The following is an 18,339-nucleotide window of genomic DNA, read 5'->3' on the forward strand; positions in this document are numbered from 1 at the left end:
ACTGCTGTTCTTCCTCAAGGTCTGTTACTAAAGCCCTCATTCTCCTCAGCTCCTTCTTACAAAAATGAATGTGCCAGACTCACCATCATCATATAAGTTTAACCAAGTTGATTGTAATTATATCCATAAAATGTAAGGATTTTTTAATTAAAAAATCCCCACAATATATTCTGATCATACTTTTCCCACCTTGCAACTCCTCCCAGATCTCCCCACCTCCCTACCCGTCTAACTCTACACCCTATCTCTTTCTCTCTCTAAAAACCAAACAGGCAAACAGACAACCAACCAACCAACCAACCAACCAACAAACAAATAAACACCAAAGAAACAAGCTCCATGAAACACCACAGTTGGAAACCACAATATATAAAGAAAAGACTAATAAGACAAAAAGAAAAAAAAAGCCAACTTTTGTATGTTCAAGGAGATATGTAGGTGCTGTTATCAGCAATAGGATGGCATCAACTGAGGAGAGAAACCAATATCCCTGGCGTTTCCCATTGGTTCAACTTTGTTCAATGATTCATCTACATTGAACTCATTCGTGTCATAAGAGGCTTTATTCGGTGGTGAACAATGTTCAGTTGAGGCATTGTCTTTCCCGTTATTTGCTTCCTTCGCTTAGATTTTTCTCATATATATGCGTACGTGTGTGTATCACACACACACACACACACACACACACACACACACACTCACTCACAGTTATGTATGAGAAAGCTTCTCCAATACTAGGTTTACATATGGCCCCCAAATGGCCCTTAGTAGTTAATTTTCCATCCCATAGTCCCTCCCTTCCCCCTTTCTTCCATCCCCTTCTCATTTAATTCACTCATCCCAGCCTTCCACCTCTGTGTAACTATATATTCTATTTCCCCTTGGGCTTCATGTTTTGACAACCCCAGCTTTAATTTGTTAAATCTTTGGTTTTCTTTGCAAGGAATTGAGGCAGCTTGGAGCACTGTGCCATGGCCCTGCTGGCTATGAGCCTCTGGGTAAGCTGCCCCAGGTAGGGAATTTGGTATCACAGGAGTCTTGAATTTAAGCAATCAACTCAAGGCCAGAATAAGACCAAATCAGGGCTTCTAAGATTGGATTTTATCTTATTCCAGCTTCTACAGCTTTATTAATCTCCAGCTTTTCCAAACAATTCACATAGCTCTGTTTGACTTAGAACACAGAATTGTTAAATTTCCTTTGTTAATATCACTGATAAGAAAGCAGAAATATTTGTAGTATTAAATATAAAATTAGGACCAAGAGATTGGGCTCCATTTCCACTATGATATTAAATTTCTGACATTACTTAGTTATTGGATAAATGTCAGCATTAAAACTGCTGTTAGCTAGGCATAGAGGTCATCCAGCGATTCTACTACTTAGGAAGGGGAGGCAGGAAAGCAGGGATTTCAGGCCAGCTTTAGCTACATATGGAGGTCAGTCCTATCTGAGGCTTTATAAAGAAACCTTGCCTAAAATTTCAACTTAAACCAACCTGTAACTGCTGCCAAATTTTGTGTATTATGACCTTTGTTTTTTGTGAATGATGCAAACATGTATCAAGAGCTCAATTAAATGATTGGCATATTGACTACTAATGGCTATGTAAAAAGATAAAACTTTTTCTGAGAATCCAACAGAACTCTTAATGCATTTATAGAATTTTACATCTCTGAAAATATATAGCTAGTAAGATATTTATATATAATGCTGTGGAAATGTTGTTTAGAATTTGTAGACTAACATATTGTGGTGTTTAGTGACCTATCAATCTAATAAAAGATTAACATGATGGACTAATTTTTTCTTTTGCTGAATTATGCTGTGGAAAATAACCTGTTTCTTCATCTGATAATGTGTCATCTAACTTGATAGATCTGCCTACAGATATGTCTTATTCGGCTCCCTTTTCATCTTCATTCTTACTTTCTGGTTATTCATTCTAGCAATACAAGACCATGCCAAGCTACAAGGCTTTTGCAGCAATCCCCACAAACACATTACTCTTGGAACAGAAGGTCAGTGTTGTTTTCAAAGCAGAGTTTATTTTTCTGGTATTTGGTTTTGTTATGTGCATATATTTTCTCCTGAGAAAAGTATGCTTTCTAGTTCTTTTGCTTAAATAAAAACTGCTCCTAATTTAGAATCATGTGATGAAATCACCTTGGTTAGCATGATGGCTGACATCCTTGTCATCACTGGGGTTCAACTATGATCTCTAAGATGTATTATGTACTGTCAAGCAGACTTGGAGGTTTGAATCACACTTCAATACATCTTTCTTCTTTGGAAATTTAAAATCTATTAAGTTTAAGAGTTTCTACCTCTGTTTGCATAAACCAAAGTTAATGGAATGTAATGGGATTATATGTACAGCTTCTACCTGCTCATTGATTGATCACAATTTGATTACTATCAGCTTCCATTACCATGTTATGTGCATACCCAGCTATAATACCTGAATATCTGCGTAGCAATGCAGACTCTACCACCACAGAAATCTCTTAATCTATGCCAACGTCAACCATTGGTCCTACCCTTCTCCCTTCTGATTAGCAGGAAGATTGGTGATAACTCCTAATAGCCTTTATACAGATCTATGTAGTTTTGCTTTGCTTTTAAACATCATCAATTATAAAATTATAGGATGATACATTTTAATAAGTTAATTACATATGTGCAAGTGAAATCACATGAAGGATTTACATCAGAATGAAAGTGAAATTGTTCACCAAGTATGGAAAATTGTAGACTTCATACATTATTAATGGTGATTTATTTAGTATATTTAGCAGACTATAAGCTATTTTTTAACATGCCTAGAAATAGAGCTTCAAATATTGTTGCAATCATTTGTCAAATGTTAACTGTTAGCCTGGTGGAATTTTGATAACAGATTTAAGAATCTTTATTCTTGTTCTCTTAGACTGATGTAGAAATTGAAGCCTCTGTATGATAGCTAAAAAGTAGGAATTATATGAAAAATGTTTAGTAGCATAAGGTCAATATGAAATAGGTAATATTTTTGTAGCTTGTTTTTATGGAAATAATTCCAGATTATCCACATGTGGTCTAAAGTCTGTGTTCTGTATGTCAGAATGCATTGATTTGCATGGCTGTCTGCTGGAAAAACATCTGAGAATTGGTCTCTAGGTCCTTTCTTGATTTTTGACCTTTCATACCTTGATAAAAGTTAAGACAGGATTAAAGTATTGGAGAGCATGGAGAGCAACGCTTCCTTGGTTATCCATTTTCTCCCCATCTAGGGCTATCATGGCAGTGTTAAGCAACACAGACCATCTGCCAGTTTCAGACGGCCACTTATGAAATCTGATCACAGGCAACTACCTTCAGAGATGTGGGAGATGTTTCTCCTGGCAGTGAGGCAAAGCAAATACACAACCTACTGTCTCCTTTGGTACATAGTCCCCTGGAGTATAAGGTGCTTCATGCTGCTATCTGGAAGTCTTTGAGATAGGGCTTCAAGTGATGTTTATTTTAGAACTTCTGAATTTCTAACTTCCTTTTCTACTAATGAACAATTTTAGAGGAGTGATAATCTGTTAGGCATTAAAGATGAAAATTAATTAATCTAACTTCTAGTTTTATCACAAACTATTTCACAAAAGTATATGAGGGATATTAATGCAAGTTGTGTAGTTAATATGAGACAGATTTGTGTTGTTTATTTTAAATATAATATATAAGAAAATTAATATCTTATTTTGGTATGATGGTCTATAAATACCATGATTCATGATTTAAAATAATGTTTCTCTATTTAAGAGCAGATTAATTACTGGAGACTGGACTCAGAGCCTCATGCATGCTAGACAAGTATCTATCATTAAGCTATATCCTCAGGACAACAAACTTTTTTATGTAAAGTCATGCTCATTTCTGATAACCTTTTAAAATGACACTGTATTGCTTTTTTCAGTGTTGTAGTTTTGCAGAAGTAAATCTGATAGCTTAGTCCTTTGAACCCAACTGATTCTACAGCATAATTCATCATGTCATTGAAGTCAAAGGGATTTACTTCTGAATTGAGTGAGAAAATTAAGAACTTGACATTTAGAAACTCATCTATTTTGGAAAGAATCAGTAATTTAGAATTAAAAAGAAAGTTTGTGTGCTTCATTTGCATATATATTTGTGCATTACATGCGTGTTTAATGCCAGGAGAAGGTGTTAGACCCATGAAAAGTGGAGTTGCAGACAGCTGTAAGCCACGTGGTTTCAGGGAATCGAATCCCCTTGTTCTGTGGAAGAACAGTCAGTGCTGTTAACCACTGAGCCAGCGTTCTAGTTCAGTGTTTCTCAACCAGTGGCCATGACCCCTTTGATAGTTGCATATTGGATATCTTTCATATCAGATATTTACATTACAAATTATATCAGTAACAAAATTACAGTTATAAAGTTGCAATGAGATAATTTTATGGTTACCACAACTTGAGGAAACATATTAAAGGGTTGCAGCATTAGGAAGGTGGAGAACCTCTGCTCTAACTCCTAGAATAAATTTAATATAATATTTTTAAAATTTAAATACAAAATATTTTGGCCCATATTCATCTCTGCTACTTCCCTTAAGTCAATGGTTCTCAAGGCATGTGTCACAACCCCATTGGAAAACCTCTATCTCCAAAAATATTTACATTATGATTCCTAACAGTAGCATAATTAGTTATGGAGTAGTAAAGAAAATAATTTTATCTTGGGGATCACCACAACATGGGGAACTATATTAAAGGGTCACAGCATTAGGAAGGTGGAGAAACACTACTTTAATTCCTTCTAGACCCACTTCCCACCTCCCTCTGAACGTTGTTGTTCATGTGCTCATGGTGTAGTCTTATGGTCTTTTGCATCCAGTGGAGCAAGGCTAACCTACCAGGATCTTAATCCTTAAAGAAAACAGACACTCACTCCCAAAGCAGCAATCAACTGTCAACCACCCCAGGTTACAGTGGAGTTCATAGACTGCTTTTCTCACTCTGTGCTAAAATACTAGCTACCTTGACCTTGTGGAGGTCCTGTGCATGATTCCACAAATGCAGTGGGTTCAGGAATACAACAGCTCTTTATGTCCAAAAGACACTGTTGTGGTCCTTCCTGACCCCTGGCTCTTACAGTATTTCTACTCCCTTCTCTGCTTTGATCCTTGATCCTCAGAGAGAGAATGATATTATTGCTTTCCCATTTTGGTGGAGTATCCTGCAGACATTTATTCTCTTTGACCAGCAATAAGTTTCTGTGTAAACCTCTATTCACTGCACAATTCCCTAATTAAGTTCTGAGAGCAACACTAATCTATAACTATAGACATGCACATTTAGAGAGCATTTTGGCACTATGTATATTTAGTAGACCAATAGTAGCAGGTTTTCCCAAAGAACTATCATCTCCCAAACCATGAGTTCTTGGCTAAGTTTTACAATATCAAGTATCTGTTTCCTCCCATGTAATTGGTCTCAAATCCAATCAGAAGGTGATTGGACACCCCAATAATAGTCATGTTACTATTATTCCTTGCCATTATCTTGCCATGCCATTAGGTATTAGTTATTACAGCTCATACACTTGAGAGCTGAGAAAGACTGTTGATAATCTGCCTCTCTAGCAGCCTAAACAGTACATTCTGGTACTTTTAAAGTTACATAGCTTCCATTTTCAGTATCTACTTGATTTCTTTATGTCCTGTGACTAAAGTGGATAGTATTTTCAACAATAGGATCTCACCTTCAAGTTCTGGAGGGTGACTGTCTTTATTAGAGTTTCTATTGCTGTGAAGAGACACCATGACCACAACAACTCTCACAAAAGAAAACATTTAATTGCATCTGGCTTACAGTTTTAGAGATTTAGTTCATTATCATCATGGTGGGAAGTATGGCAGCATACCAGCAGGCATGGTTCTGGAGAAGGAGGTGAGAGTTCTACATCTTCATCTGCAGATAGCAGAAGAAGACTGTGTGCTATACTAGGTATAGAGCATAGGAGTACTCAAAGCCCGCCGCCCACCCCCCCACAGTGACTCACTTCCTTAAGCAAGACCACACCTATTCCAGTAGTTCCATTCCTTATGGACCAGGCATTGAAACATGAGTCTATGGGACCATTCGTATTCAAACCATCACAGTGATCAAGAGCTATAAAATGGCTTGCATTGTTTGGTGGTCTTTAGCACTATTCTGACTAACAACTTAATGGAAGGTATTCCACAGCTGCATGGTTTTATTGGACAACCTATAACTTCTGTGATGAAAATTGCCTCCTACATAGGATAATTTCAATTAAATTATTTTGTTTTTCAATTAAAGTATTTTATATTTGTATATATGTATTATTTACAGATGGAATGTTCTTAATCATGGAAGCTTGTCTCAATTCCTTCCTATCACATAGAACACAACCAGAAGGCTGATCCAAGAGCATCCTGACAGTACTATTTTAGGATCCATGATGAGGGTTGCTTTGAAAACAGAAGTCATCTTACATGGTTCAGCAATTAACCCTCTCTCAAGACACATTATATGCACAGTATATTTTTATGCCTGGACCATTGTATAAGTGGCAAATAGAATTATTTCTGGAAAACAAAGCTCCTTTTTAAAACAAGATTTTCAGTAAGTTAGAAGAACTCAGCCATCCTTTGTAATGAGATGTTAAGCTATCAGTAAATTATGGGATTGGCTTCAGCTCTATTACCTCTGGACAAAACCCATCATTTTCAAGAGAACACATTTTGTTGGGAGGCAACACAAGGTTTCTTAACTTGTCTATATTAGTTGGTCTTCATGCGGGTCCCCTAACAATCATAAACATAAACCCAAGGCAGGCTTTATGAAGGAAACAGTTTTGCCTAAAGTTTTTTTTTTTTTTTTTACCATGTTCTAATACGAAAAGATAAATATAAGGCATGTTTTAATGAGTTAACTTCAGCATCTTTCGTTTGGGTTCACATCAGTTATCATTTCTCTCATTTCATATGTGAGCATGGTACACCAATATAAAGGCCACCTGCTAGAAACTTGGTTAAGATAAATGACTTTGTTATATACATTAACTTTAGTCACAATGTATACTGTTGTCTAGTACAGAAAGTCTTTCTAATTTTTATGATCATTCATGTCTGACTGCAATAAAGAAAACTTTAAAGCTAAATTGTGAGAATATATTAATATTCCAAGTAAATAAATCCTTATTTTTATTACAAAATTCTTTTAGGGTATGAAAAAGGAAGGAATATCTATATGGAAAAATTATATTTATGTTATTGTGTTATAAAAGAATAATATTTTTCTATGGAGAGATACTTTTTATTTGGAAGAAAGTTCATATTTTTGATTCCTGACCTTCCAAGCATCTGTAAGGATAACATCTTTATCTAGTTTTAGATACAATTTTCCCAATAAATATCATTACGGCCTGACATTTTAATGATACATTTAATTTATAAATAATTGTGTCTTTGCTAGATTCCAGAGGTTTTCAATATTAAAAATATAAAGTAAGAGTATGAAAATAGTTGTTCAAATACAAAGTTAAAAAGTTTATTTTCCCATAGCAGAAGGATACAAAATAGTTATTTTGAAGATCACATGAAAACTGTCATATAAAAATAGTAAGGTAAGAAAAGAAAAATAGTAAGGTACAGACTTGGTTTATCTTCTTGTCAGATCAATTTATCTTATGTTTTCTGTTTAATATTTTAAACCATACGTTGCTAACAGCAATCTGATTAAATGTGAGTCTTTAGTGAATGTTTTTAAAATTTATATGGTTAAAAAGTAATCTAGTTGTTAATTTAGAACATGACCCACACTACAGAGACATCAGCTAATATTATTTTTTTTAAATTAATGAAAAGATTTCAGGACTCAAATCTATACTAACTGGTTATATTCAAGTGCTGTCAGGCATGCATTTCTTTTTTTTGTTCTTTTTTTTTTTTTTTCTTTTAAACTTAGAAAAACTTTATTAATGCTGTGAGAGTCTTTTTTTTTAATTTTTTTTATTCGATATAATTTATTTACATTTCAAATGATTTCCCCTTTTCTAGCCCCCCCCACTCCCCAAAAGTCCTGTAAGCCCCCTTCTCTTCCCCTGTCCTCCCTCCCACCCCTTCCCAGTTCCCCGTTCTGGTTTTGCCGAATACTGTTTCACTGAGTCTTTCCAGAACCAGGGACCACTCCTCCTTTCTTCTTGTATCTCATTTGATGTGTGGATTATGTTTTGGGTATTCCAGTTTTCTAGGTTAATAACCACTTATTAGTGAGTGCATACCATGATTCACCTTTTGAGTCTGGGTTACCTCACTTAGTATGATGTTCTCTAGCTCCATCCATTTGCCTAAGAATTTCATGAATTCATTGTTTCTAATGGCTGAATAGTACTCCATTGTGTAGATATACCACATTTTTTGCATCCACTCTTCTGTTGAGGGATACCTGGGTTCTTTCCAGCATCTGGCAATTATAAATAGGGCTGCTATGAACATAGTAGAGCATGTATCCTTATTACATGGTGGGGAATCCTCTGGGTATATGCCCAGGAGTGGTATAGCAGGATCTTCTGGAAGTGAGGTGCCCAGTTTTCGGAGGAACTGCCAGACTGATTTCCAGAGTGGTTGTACCAATTTGCAACCCCACCAGCAGTGGAGGAGTGTTCCTCTTTCTCCACACCCTCTCCAACACCTGCTGTCTCCTGAATTTTTAATCTTAGCCATTCTGACTGGTGTAAGATGAAATCTCAGGGTTGTTTTGATTTGCATTTCCCTAATGACTAATGAAGTTGAGCATTTTTAAAGATGCTTCTCCGCCATCCAAAGTTCTTCAGGTGAGAATTCTTTGTTTAACTCTGTATCCCATTTTTAATAGGGTTGTTCGGTTTTCTGGAGTCTAACTTCTTGAGTTCTTTATATATATTGGATATTAGCCCTCTATCTGATGTAGGATTGGTGAAGATCTTTTCCCAATTTGTTGGTTGCCGATCTGTCCTCTTGATGGTGTCCTTTGCCTTACAGAAACTCTGTAACCTTATGAGGTCCCATTTGTCAATTCTTGCTCTTAGAGCATACGCTATTGGTGTTCTGTTCATAAACTTTCTCCCTGTACCGATGTCCTCAAGGGTCTTCCCCAGTTTCTTTTCTATTAGCTTCAGAATGTCTGGCTTTATGTGGAGGTCCTTGATCCATTTGGATTTGAGCTTAGTACAAGGAGATAAGGATGAATCAATTCGCATTCTTCCAGGCATGCATTTCTTTAGAGATCCTGTGACTACCACTTATGTGCCTGTTGGTTTCAGACTTTAAATCTCTCTCTCTCTCTCTCTCTCTCTCTCTCTCTCTCTCTCTCTCTCTGTCTATCTATGTATCTAATAATTACCTCATGTCCCATCTTCTCTTTCCTCCCTCCAATCTCTATTATGTAACCTTCTTCTCTCATTTAAACTCATGGTCTCATTTTAAAAAAATTCACACACACAAACACACCACCACCACCACCACCACCACCACCATCACCACCACCCTGCTCAGTTCATGGTATATGTTGTCAAGAATAAACATTTGGTATTGTTTGTAGTCCTTTGTCTAAGGTTAAGCCTCAGGAGCTCTTCTGTTTTCTATGTTAGCATGCCTACTGGTATTGTCCTTGTTCAGATCTCGATTACGTAGCCATTTGGTGAAATGGTACCGGTGTTCCCCACTGCCCCATCACACTGCCCCACTGTCCATCACACTGTTCCACTCCTCTGATATTTCTAGCAAACAGTCCCACAGAAAACCCTGGCTCTTATGATCCTTCTAGCCCTCTCTTCTGCAAATATCCCTGAGCCCTAGGTGTAGGAGTTGTGTTACAGATGTGTCAATTGGGGCTGGGATCCACAACTCCAGTTTCTGAAAAGCTGTGGTTTTCTGTAATGCTGTGTCTGTTGCAAAGACAGTTTTCCTGGGTTAGAGGTGAGATGTGAGAGGTGAGAGGTGAGAGGTGAGAGATGAGAGATGAGAGGTGAGAGATGAGAGGTGAGAGGTGAGAGGTGAAAACTACACTTATCTTTGGTATAAGGTTAGATATGTGTAATACAGCTAGGGGTTAGGCCAGTTCAGTAAAATGATAGTCATAGGCTTTCTTTTGAGGTCTATAACTTTACTATCCATGTGGAGTTGGCTAAATTTTGGTACCAGGGATGATTTACTTTTTATTGTATTGGCCTTTAATTAAATGAGAGAGCTGTTTGTTTACCAAGTTATACATGCTACTACTACTATACCCTTAAAGTTATTGTGCCCTATTGGTCATTGTTGTGGTCCATAGGGTGCACAGCTGGGTAGAACTGTTAACTGCCTCTCTTCATTGGAAGCTTTCCTGGAGCCTTGTGGTATAATGAAAGCTAGTCCTCAGGAAGGAGGCTTCTAGGTTATATCCAGCTTAGGTTTCTGATCCCTGTGTCCAAAAGTATGCTAGGCATAGAGACTTTCCTTTCATCTGTGGGAGACAAAGGCAGTACCAATGGCCTATAATGCTTTGGGAGTCTCTTAGACAACCCTGACCAACAACTCAAAAGAGGGATTCTCATGACTGGTATTTGGATATTTATTAGTCTATGGCCCTTGGCAGAGGCATTGTCAGCCCAGATGGCAAAATTTAATTTAAATGATATGTATATGTATACACCAGCTTTTGTGTGTTATCAGTATTGGTATATAGATGGTTAATGGTGTGATTCCTTGTCTGTTTCCAGATGTCCTTACTGCCATCTTACTCCCTCTTTTCTTCTTTATCTCTCCCCTATTATTAATTACAGCCACCCTGTTTTTCACATTTCCCCCTTTAGATCACTTATATCTTGCTAGTCCCCTCTTAGTTGCTGTTTTACTTTCATGCCCATGAAAGAGTCTCTGGTCACTTTCTGAGTTACTGCAGATTATACACTCACATCTGAAGATGTGGAGCTAGGCCCCTCAGATGACAGAGAATGAGTGTCCCTTGTCCTTCTGGGTTTATGTTATCTCACTCTCTGTGATCTTTGTTTTTAGTTTGTTCATTTACCTGAAAATGTCACAATTTTGTTTTTCTTTATAGCTTAATAGAATTCCATTGTGTAAATGTACCATGTTTTCATTGTCTGTTCATCCCTTGGAAGACACTAAGGTTATTTCCATTTCTTAGCTACTGTGAATAAAGCAGCAATGACCATGGATGACCAATTATCTGTGGATGTTGAACCCTTTGGACATATGGCAAGGAGTGTAACAGTTTGGTAATATGGTAAACTGAATTTTAACTTTTTAAGAATTCCTTACATTGGTTTCCAGAGTGGCTGGACCAGCTGGCCTTCTTCCCAGCAGGCAGCAGTGATACCCTCTTTCCTGTACACCAGCTTCAGCAGCTGACACTGGTTGTTCTGTTTGTCTTCACAACAGAGTAAGACAAAATCTCAAAGCTGTTTTGATGTGAATTCCCTAATTGCTAGCGATGATGAACATATTTTGAGATAATTTATTTTTTAGCCATTTTTGTTTTTTCTTTGTTTTCTTGAGTTCCTTTTGTATTCTGTTTATCAATCATCTGTCAGATGTAAAACTGGCAAAGTTTCTCTCGCATTTTATGGACTTCCTTGTAACTTGATAGATTGTTTCTTTAGCTCTTCAGAGTCTTTCTGTTTTATGAAGTTCCATTTCCCATTTGTTAGCCTTAATACTTGGACGAATGGGGACCTATTAAGAAAGCCCTTCTGTACAACTATATCAGGCATGCTACATACTGTTTTCACCTATATGTTTCAGAGTTTTAGGTTTAACATTGAAGTCTGTGATCCATTTGGAGTTGGTTTTTGGCAAGGTGATAGATAAGGGTCTAGTCCCATTTTTTCTACATGTAGGCATTCAATTTTCTCTCCATTATTTGTTGAAGATAGTTTTATCTCTCCAGTGTATATTTTTGGCATGTTTGTTAAATGTGAAATGGCTGAAGCTATGTGTATTCATGTTTGACTTTCTGATTTTGTTCCATGTGTCTACATTTATTATTGTGCAGTACCATTGATTTTTATTACCATGTATTTCTAATATATCGTAAATGGAGCAATCCCTCTAGCATTGTTCTTTTTGCTCAGGATTGTTTTGAATATCTGAGGTCTTTTGTGGGTTCCATATAAGTTTTAGAGTAGTTTTATTTCTGTGGAGAATGAATTGGGGATTTTGATTGGGCTTTCACTGGCCTTTGGTAGAATGGTCATTTTCACAAAACAAATTCTGCCAACCCATGAATTTGGGATGTCTTTCCATTTTCTAGTGTTTTTCCTGGTCTGTATCTTCAGAGGTATCAAGTTTCATTGTAGTTGTCTTTGTCTCCTTGGGTAGGTTCATTCCTAGGTGTCTTACTGTCTTTGGAGCTACTGAAATGGTGTTAAACATGCTCCTTCTTTGTGATTTTGTTGGCAGTGGATATAAAAGCTTTTGATTTGTGCAAGTTGACTCTGTATTCTCCTACATTGCTGAATTTGTTTATAATTTCTAGAAGTTTTTTGGTAGAAGCTTTAGTATCTTTTAAGTACAATAATGCATTATCTACAAATGTTTGATTTCTTCTTTCCTATTCAGATCCCTCTAATGTTCTTCCTTTGCCTTATTATTCCAGCTAGGGATTTGAGAACAATAATGGAAAGAAGTGGGGTTAGTGAACACCCCTGTCTCCTTTCTAATTCCAGTAAAATTGCTTCAAAATTTTCTCCACTTTGGATGTCAATGGCTGTGTGTTTCTTGCATACAGCTTTCATTATATTGAGGTATGTTCCCGCTAGTCCCACTCTCCAGGAAGTTTGTTATAAAAACATACTGGATTTTGTCAAAAGCTTTTTTTCTGCACCTATTGACAGGATCATGTGATGATTTTGGTCTTTAAGTCTGTATATTAAATAGTTTATTATATTTATTGATTTGCATATGTTAAACCGTCTATGCATCTCAGGTCTAAAGACAACTTGGTCATAGTGGATAAATTTTTGATATTTGAGTTTTAAATGTTTTTAATGAGTATTTTTAAACCTATGTTCATTATATATATTGGCCTGTGTGTGTGTGTGTGTTAGCGTATGTGTGTGTGTTAGTGTGTGTGTTCGTGTGTGTGTGTTAGTGTGTGTGTGTGTGTGTGTTTATATCTTTTTCTGTTTTTGGCATTAGAGTAATACTGGCTTCATACGATTTGAGAGCATTTTTTTTGGTCTTGATTTTTTTTTTTATTCGATATAATTTATTTACATTTCAAATGATTTCCCCTTTTCTAGCCCCCCCCACTCCCCGAAAGTCCCGCAAACCCCCTTCTCTTCCCCTGTCCTCCCACCCACCCCTTCCCATTTCCCCGTTCTGGTTTTGCTGAATACTGTTTCACTGAGTCTTTCCAGAACCAGGGGCCACTCCTCCTTTCTTCTTGTACCTCATTTGATGTGTGGATTATGTTTTGGGTATTCCAGTTTTCTAGGTTAATATCCACTTATTAGTGAGTGCATACCATGATTCACCTTTTGAGTCTGGGTTACCTCACTTAGTATGATATTCTCTAGCTCCATCCATTTGCCTAAGAATTTCATAAATTCATTGTTTCTAATGGCTGAATAGTACTCCATTGTGTAGATATACCACATTTTTTGCATCCACTCTTCTGTTGAGGGATACCTGGGTTCTTTCCAGCATCTGGCAATTACAAATAGGGCTGCTATGAACATAGTAGAACATGTATCCTTATTACATGGTGGGGAGTCTTCTGGGTATATGCCCAGGAGTGGTATAGCAGGATCTTCTGGAAGTAAGGTACCCAGTTTTCGGAGGAACCGCCAGACTGATTTCCAGAGTGGTTGTACCAATTTGCAACCCCACCAGCAGTGGAGGAGTGTTCCTCTTTCTCCACACCCTCTCCAACACCTGCTGTCTCCTGAATTTTTAATCTTAGCCATTCTGACTGGTGTAAGATGAAATCTTAGGGTTGTTTTGATTTGCATTTCCCTAATGACTAATGAAGTTGAGCATTTTTTAAGATGTTTCTCCGCCATCTGAAGTTCTTCAGGTGAGAATTCTTTGTTTAACTCTGTACCCCATTTTTTAATAGGGTTGTTTGGTTTTCTGGAGTCTAACTTCTTGAGTTCTTTATATATATTGGATATTAGCCCTCTATCTGATGTAGGATTGGTGAAGATCTTTTCCCAATTTGTTGGTTGCTGATTTGTCCTCTTGATGGTGTCCTTTGCCTTACAGAAACTTTGTAATTTTATGAGGTCCCATTTGTCAATTCTTGCTCTTAGAGCATACGCTATTGGTGTTCTGTTCAGAAACTTTCTCCCTGTACCGATGTCCTCAAGGGTCTTCCCCAATTTCTTTTCTATTAGCTTCAGAGTGTCTGGCTTTATGTGGAGGTCCTTGATCCATTTGGATTTGAGCTTAGTACAAGGAGACAAGGATGGATCAATTCGCATTCTTCTGCATGCTGCCCTCCAGTTGAACCAGCACCATTTGTTGAAAAGGCTATCTTTTTTCCATTGGATGTTTTCAGCCTCTTTGTCGAGGATCAAGTGGCCATAGGTGAGTGGGTTCATTTCTGGATCTTCAATCCTGTTCCATTGATCCTCCTGCCTGTCACTGTACCAATACCATGCAGTTTTTAACACTATTGCTCTGTAGTATTGCTTGAGGTCAGGGATACTGAATCCCCCAGATTTTCTTTTGTTGCTGAGAATAGTTTTAGCTATCCTGGGTTTTTTGTTGTTCCAGATGAATTTGATAATTGCTCTTTCTAACTCTGTGAAGAATTGAGTTGGGATTTTGATGGGTATTGCATTGAATCTGTATAGTGCTTTAGGCAAAATGGCCATTTTAACTATATTGATTCTACCGATCCAGGAGCATGGGAGGTTTTCCCATTTTTTGAGGTCTTCTTCCATTTCCTTCTTCAGAGTCTTGAAGTTCTTGTCATACAGATCTTTCACATGTTTGGTAAGAGTCACCCCAAGATACTTTATACTGTTTGTGGCTATTGTGAAGGGGGTCATTTCCCTAATTTCTTTCTCAGCCTGCTTATCCTTTGAGTATAGGAAAGCCACTGATTTGCTTGAGTTGATTTTATAACCTGCCACTTTGCTGAAGTTGTTTATCAGCTGTAGGAGCTCTCTAGTGGAGTTTTTTGGGTCACTTAGGTAGACGATCATGTCGTCTGCAAATAATGATAGTTTGACTTCTTCCTTTCCAATTTGTATCCCTTTGATCTCCTTATGTTGTCGAATTGCCCGAGCTAGTACCTCAAGTACAATATTGAAAAGATAAGGAGAAAGGGGGCAGCCTTGTCTGGTCCCTGATTTCAGTGGGATTGCTTCAAGTTTCTCTCCATTTAGTTTGATGCTGCTACCGGTTTGCAGTATATTGCTTTTACTATGTTTAGGTATGGGCCTTGAATTCCTGTTCTCTCCAAGACTTTAAGCATGAAGGGATGCTGAATTTTGTCAAATGCTTTTTCAGCATCCAATGAAATGACCATGTGGTTTTGTTCTTTGAGTTTGTTTATGTAGTGGATTGTATTGATGGATTTCCGTATATTGAACCAACCCTGCATTCCCGGGATAAAGCCTACTTGATCATGGTGGATGATCGTTTTGATGTGTTCTTGGATTCGGTTGGCAAGAATTTTATTGAGTATTTTTGCATCGATGTTCATAAGGGAAATTGGTCTGAAGTTCTCTTTCTTTGTTGGATCTTTGTGTGGCTTTGGTATCAGCGTAATTGTGGCTTCGTAGAAGGAATTGGGTAGTGTTCCTTCTGTTTCTATTTTGTGGAATAGTTTGAAGAGTATTGGTGTTAACTCTTCTTTGAAGGTCTGGTAGAATTCTGCACTGAAGCCATCTGGTCCTGTGCTTTTTTTGGTTGGAAGACTTTCTATGACTCCTTCTATTTCTTTAGGCATTATGGGACTGTTTAGATGGTCTAGTTGGTCCTGATTTAATTTTGGTATTTGGTATCTGTCAAGGAAATTGTCCATTTCCTCCGGATTCTCCAGTTGTGTTGAGTATAGGCTCTTGTAGTAGGATCTGATGATTTTTTGGATTTCCTCAGTTTCCGTTGTTATATCTCCCTTTTCATTTCTAAGTTTGTTAATTTGGATACTTTCTCTGTGCCCTTTGGTCATTCTGGCTAAGGGTTTATCTATCTTGTTGATTTTCTCAAAGAACCAGCTCCTGGTATTGTTGATTTTTTGTATGGTTCTCTTTGTTTCTACTTGATTGATTTCGGCCCTGAGTTTGATGATTTCCTGCCTTCTACTCCTCCTGGGCGAAATAGCTTCTTTTTGTTCTAAGGCTTTCAGGTGTGTCATTAAGCTGGTAATGTATGCTCTCTCCATTTTCTTTTTGGAGGCACTCAGCGCTATGAGTTTTCCTCTTAGCACTGCTTTCATTGTGTCCCATAGGTTTGGGTATGTTGTGTTTTCATTTTCATTGTGTTCTATAAAGTCTTTAATTTCTTTCTTTATTTCTTCCTTGACCAAGGTATCATTGAGTAGAGTATTGTTCAGTTTCCACGTGTATGTGGGCTTTCTGTTGTTTCTGTTGCTATTGAAGACCACTTTTACTCCATAGTGATCAGATAGGAGGCATGGGATTAGTTCGATCTTCTTATATTTGTTGAGGTCTGTCTTGTGACCAATTATATGGTCGATTTTGGAGAAGGTACCATGAGGTGCTGAGAAAAAGGTATATTCTTTTGTTTTAGGATAGAATGTTCTATATATATCTGTTAAATCTAATTGGTCCAAAGCTTCAATTAGTTTCATTGTGTCCCTGTTTAGTTTCTGTTTTCTTGATTGAGGAAAGTGCAGTGTTGAAGTCACCCACAATTATTGTGTTAGGTGCAATGTGTGCTTTTAGTTTTAATAAAGTTTCTTTCACGAAAGAGGGTGCCCTTGCATTTGGGGCTTAGATGTTCAGGATTGACAGTTCTTCTTTTTGTATTTTTCCTTTGACCAGCAAGAAGTGTCCCTCAGGGTCTCTTTTGATGACTTTGGGTTGAAAGTCAATTTTATCTGATATTAAAATGGCTACTCCAGCTTGTTTCCTGAGACCATTTGCTTGTAAAATTGTCTTCCAGCCTTTTACTCTAAGGTAGTGTTTGTCTTTGACCCTGAGGTGTGTTTCCTGTAAGCAGCAAAATGTAGGGTCCTGTTTACGTATCCATTCAGTTAGTCTGTGTCTTTTTATTGGGGCATTAAGTCCATTGATGTTAAGAGATATTAAGGAATAGTGATTGTTACTTCCTATCATTTTTGACGTTATTTTTTAAATTTTAATGCTTAACTTCTTTTGGGTTTGATGAAAGGTTACTATCTTGCTTTTTCCAGGGTGAAGTTTCCCTCCTTGTATTGGTGTTGTCCTCCTATTATCCTTTTTAGCGCCGGGTTTGTGGATAGATATTGGGTAAACTTGGTTTTGTCATGAAATATCTTAGTTTCTCCATCTATGGTGATTGAGAGTTTTGCTGGATATAGTAGTTTTGGTTGGCATTTGTGTTCTCTTAGAGTCTGCATGAGATCTGCCCAGGACCTTCTAGCCTTCATAGTCTCAGGTGAAAAGTCTGCTGTGATTCTGATAGGTCTTCCTTTATATGTTACTTGGCCTTTTTCCCTTACTGCCTTTAGTATTCTTTCTTTGTTTAGAACATTTGGTGTTTTGATTATTATGTGACGGGAAGTATTTCTGCTCTGGTCCAGTCTGTTTGGAGTTCTGTAGGCTTCTTGTATATTCATGGGCATCTCTCTCTTTAGGTTAGGGAAGTTTTCTTCCATAATTTTATTGAAGATGTTTGCTGGCCCTTTAAGTTGTAAATCTTCACTCTCATCTATGCCTATAATCCTTAGGTTTGGTCTTCTCATTGTGTCCTGGATTTCCTGGATATTTTGGGTTACAAGCTTTTTGCATTTTGCATTTTCTTTAACTGTTGAGTCCATGGTTTCTATGGAATCTTCAGCATCTGAGATTCTTTCTTCTATCTCTTGTATTCTGTTGTTGATATTTGCATCTCTGTCCCCTGATTTCTTCCCAAGGCTTTCTATCTCCAAAGTTGTCTCCCTTTGAGTTTTCTTAGTTGTTTCTACTTCTGATTTTAGATCCTGGATGGTTTTGCTTAGCTCCTTCACTTGCATGTTTGTGTTTTCCTGTAATTCTTTAAGAGATTTTTGTGTTTCCTCTTTCATGAGCTCAGCCTGTTGACCAAAGTTCTCCTGTATTTCTTTAAGAGATTTTTGTGTTTCGTCTTTCATGACCTCAGCCTGTTGAGCAAAGTTCTCCTGTATTTCT

General features: G+C 37.3%; 1 protein-coding gene across 1 annotated transcript in view; it reads left to right on the forward strand.

The window, feature by feature from the left end:
- The window catches only part of Mlip (muscular LMNA interacting protein), a 192,970-nt gene that overhangs the window by 36,472 nt on the left and 138,159 nt on the right, over positions 1 to 18,339 (forward strand). Inside the window, exon 5 of the mRNA XM_052187783.1 lies at positions 1,950 to 2,021. Within this exon, the coding sequence (XP_052043743.1) occupies positions 1,950 to 2,021 (72 nt within the window). The remainder of the gene's footprint in view (positions 1 to 1,949; positions 2,022 to 18,339) is intronic.

The sequence above is a fragment of the Apodemus sylvaticus genome, chromosome 7 (assembly GCF_947179515.1).
Source record: "Apodemus sylvaticus chromosome 7, mApoSyl1.1, whole genome shotgun sequence".
Taxonomy (NCBI): domain Eukaryota; kingdom Metazoa; phylum Chordata; class Mammalia; order Rodentia; family Muridae; genus Apodemus; species Apodemus sylvaticus.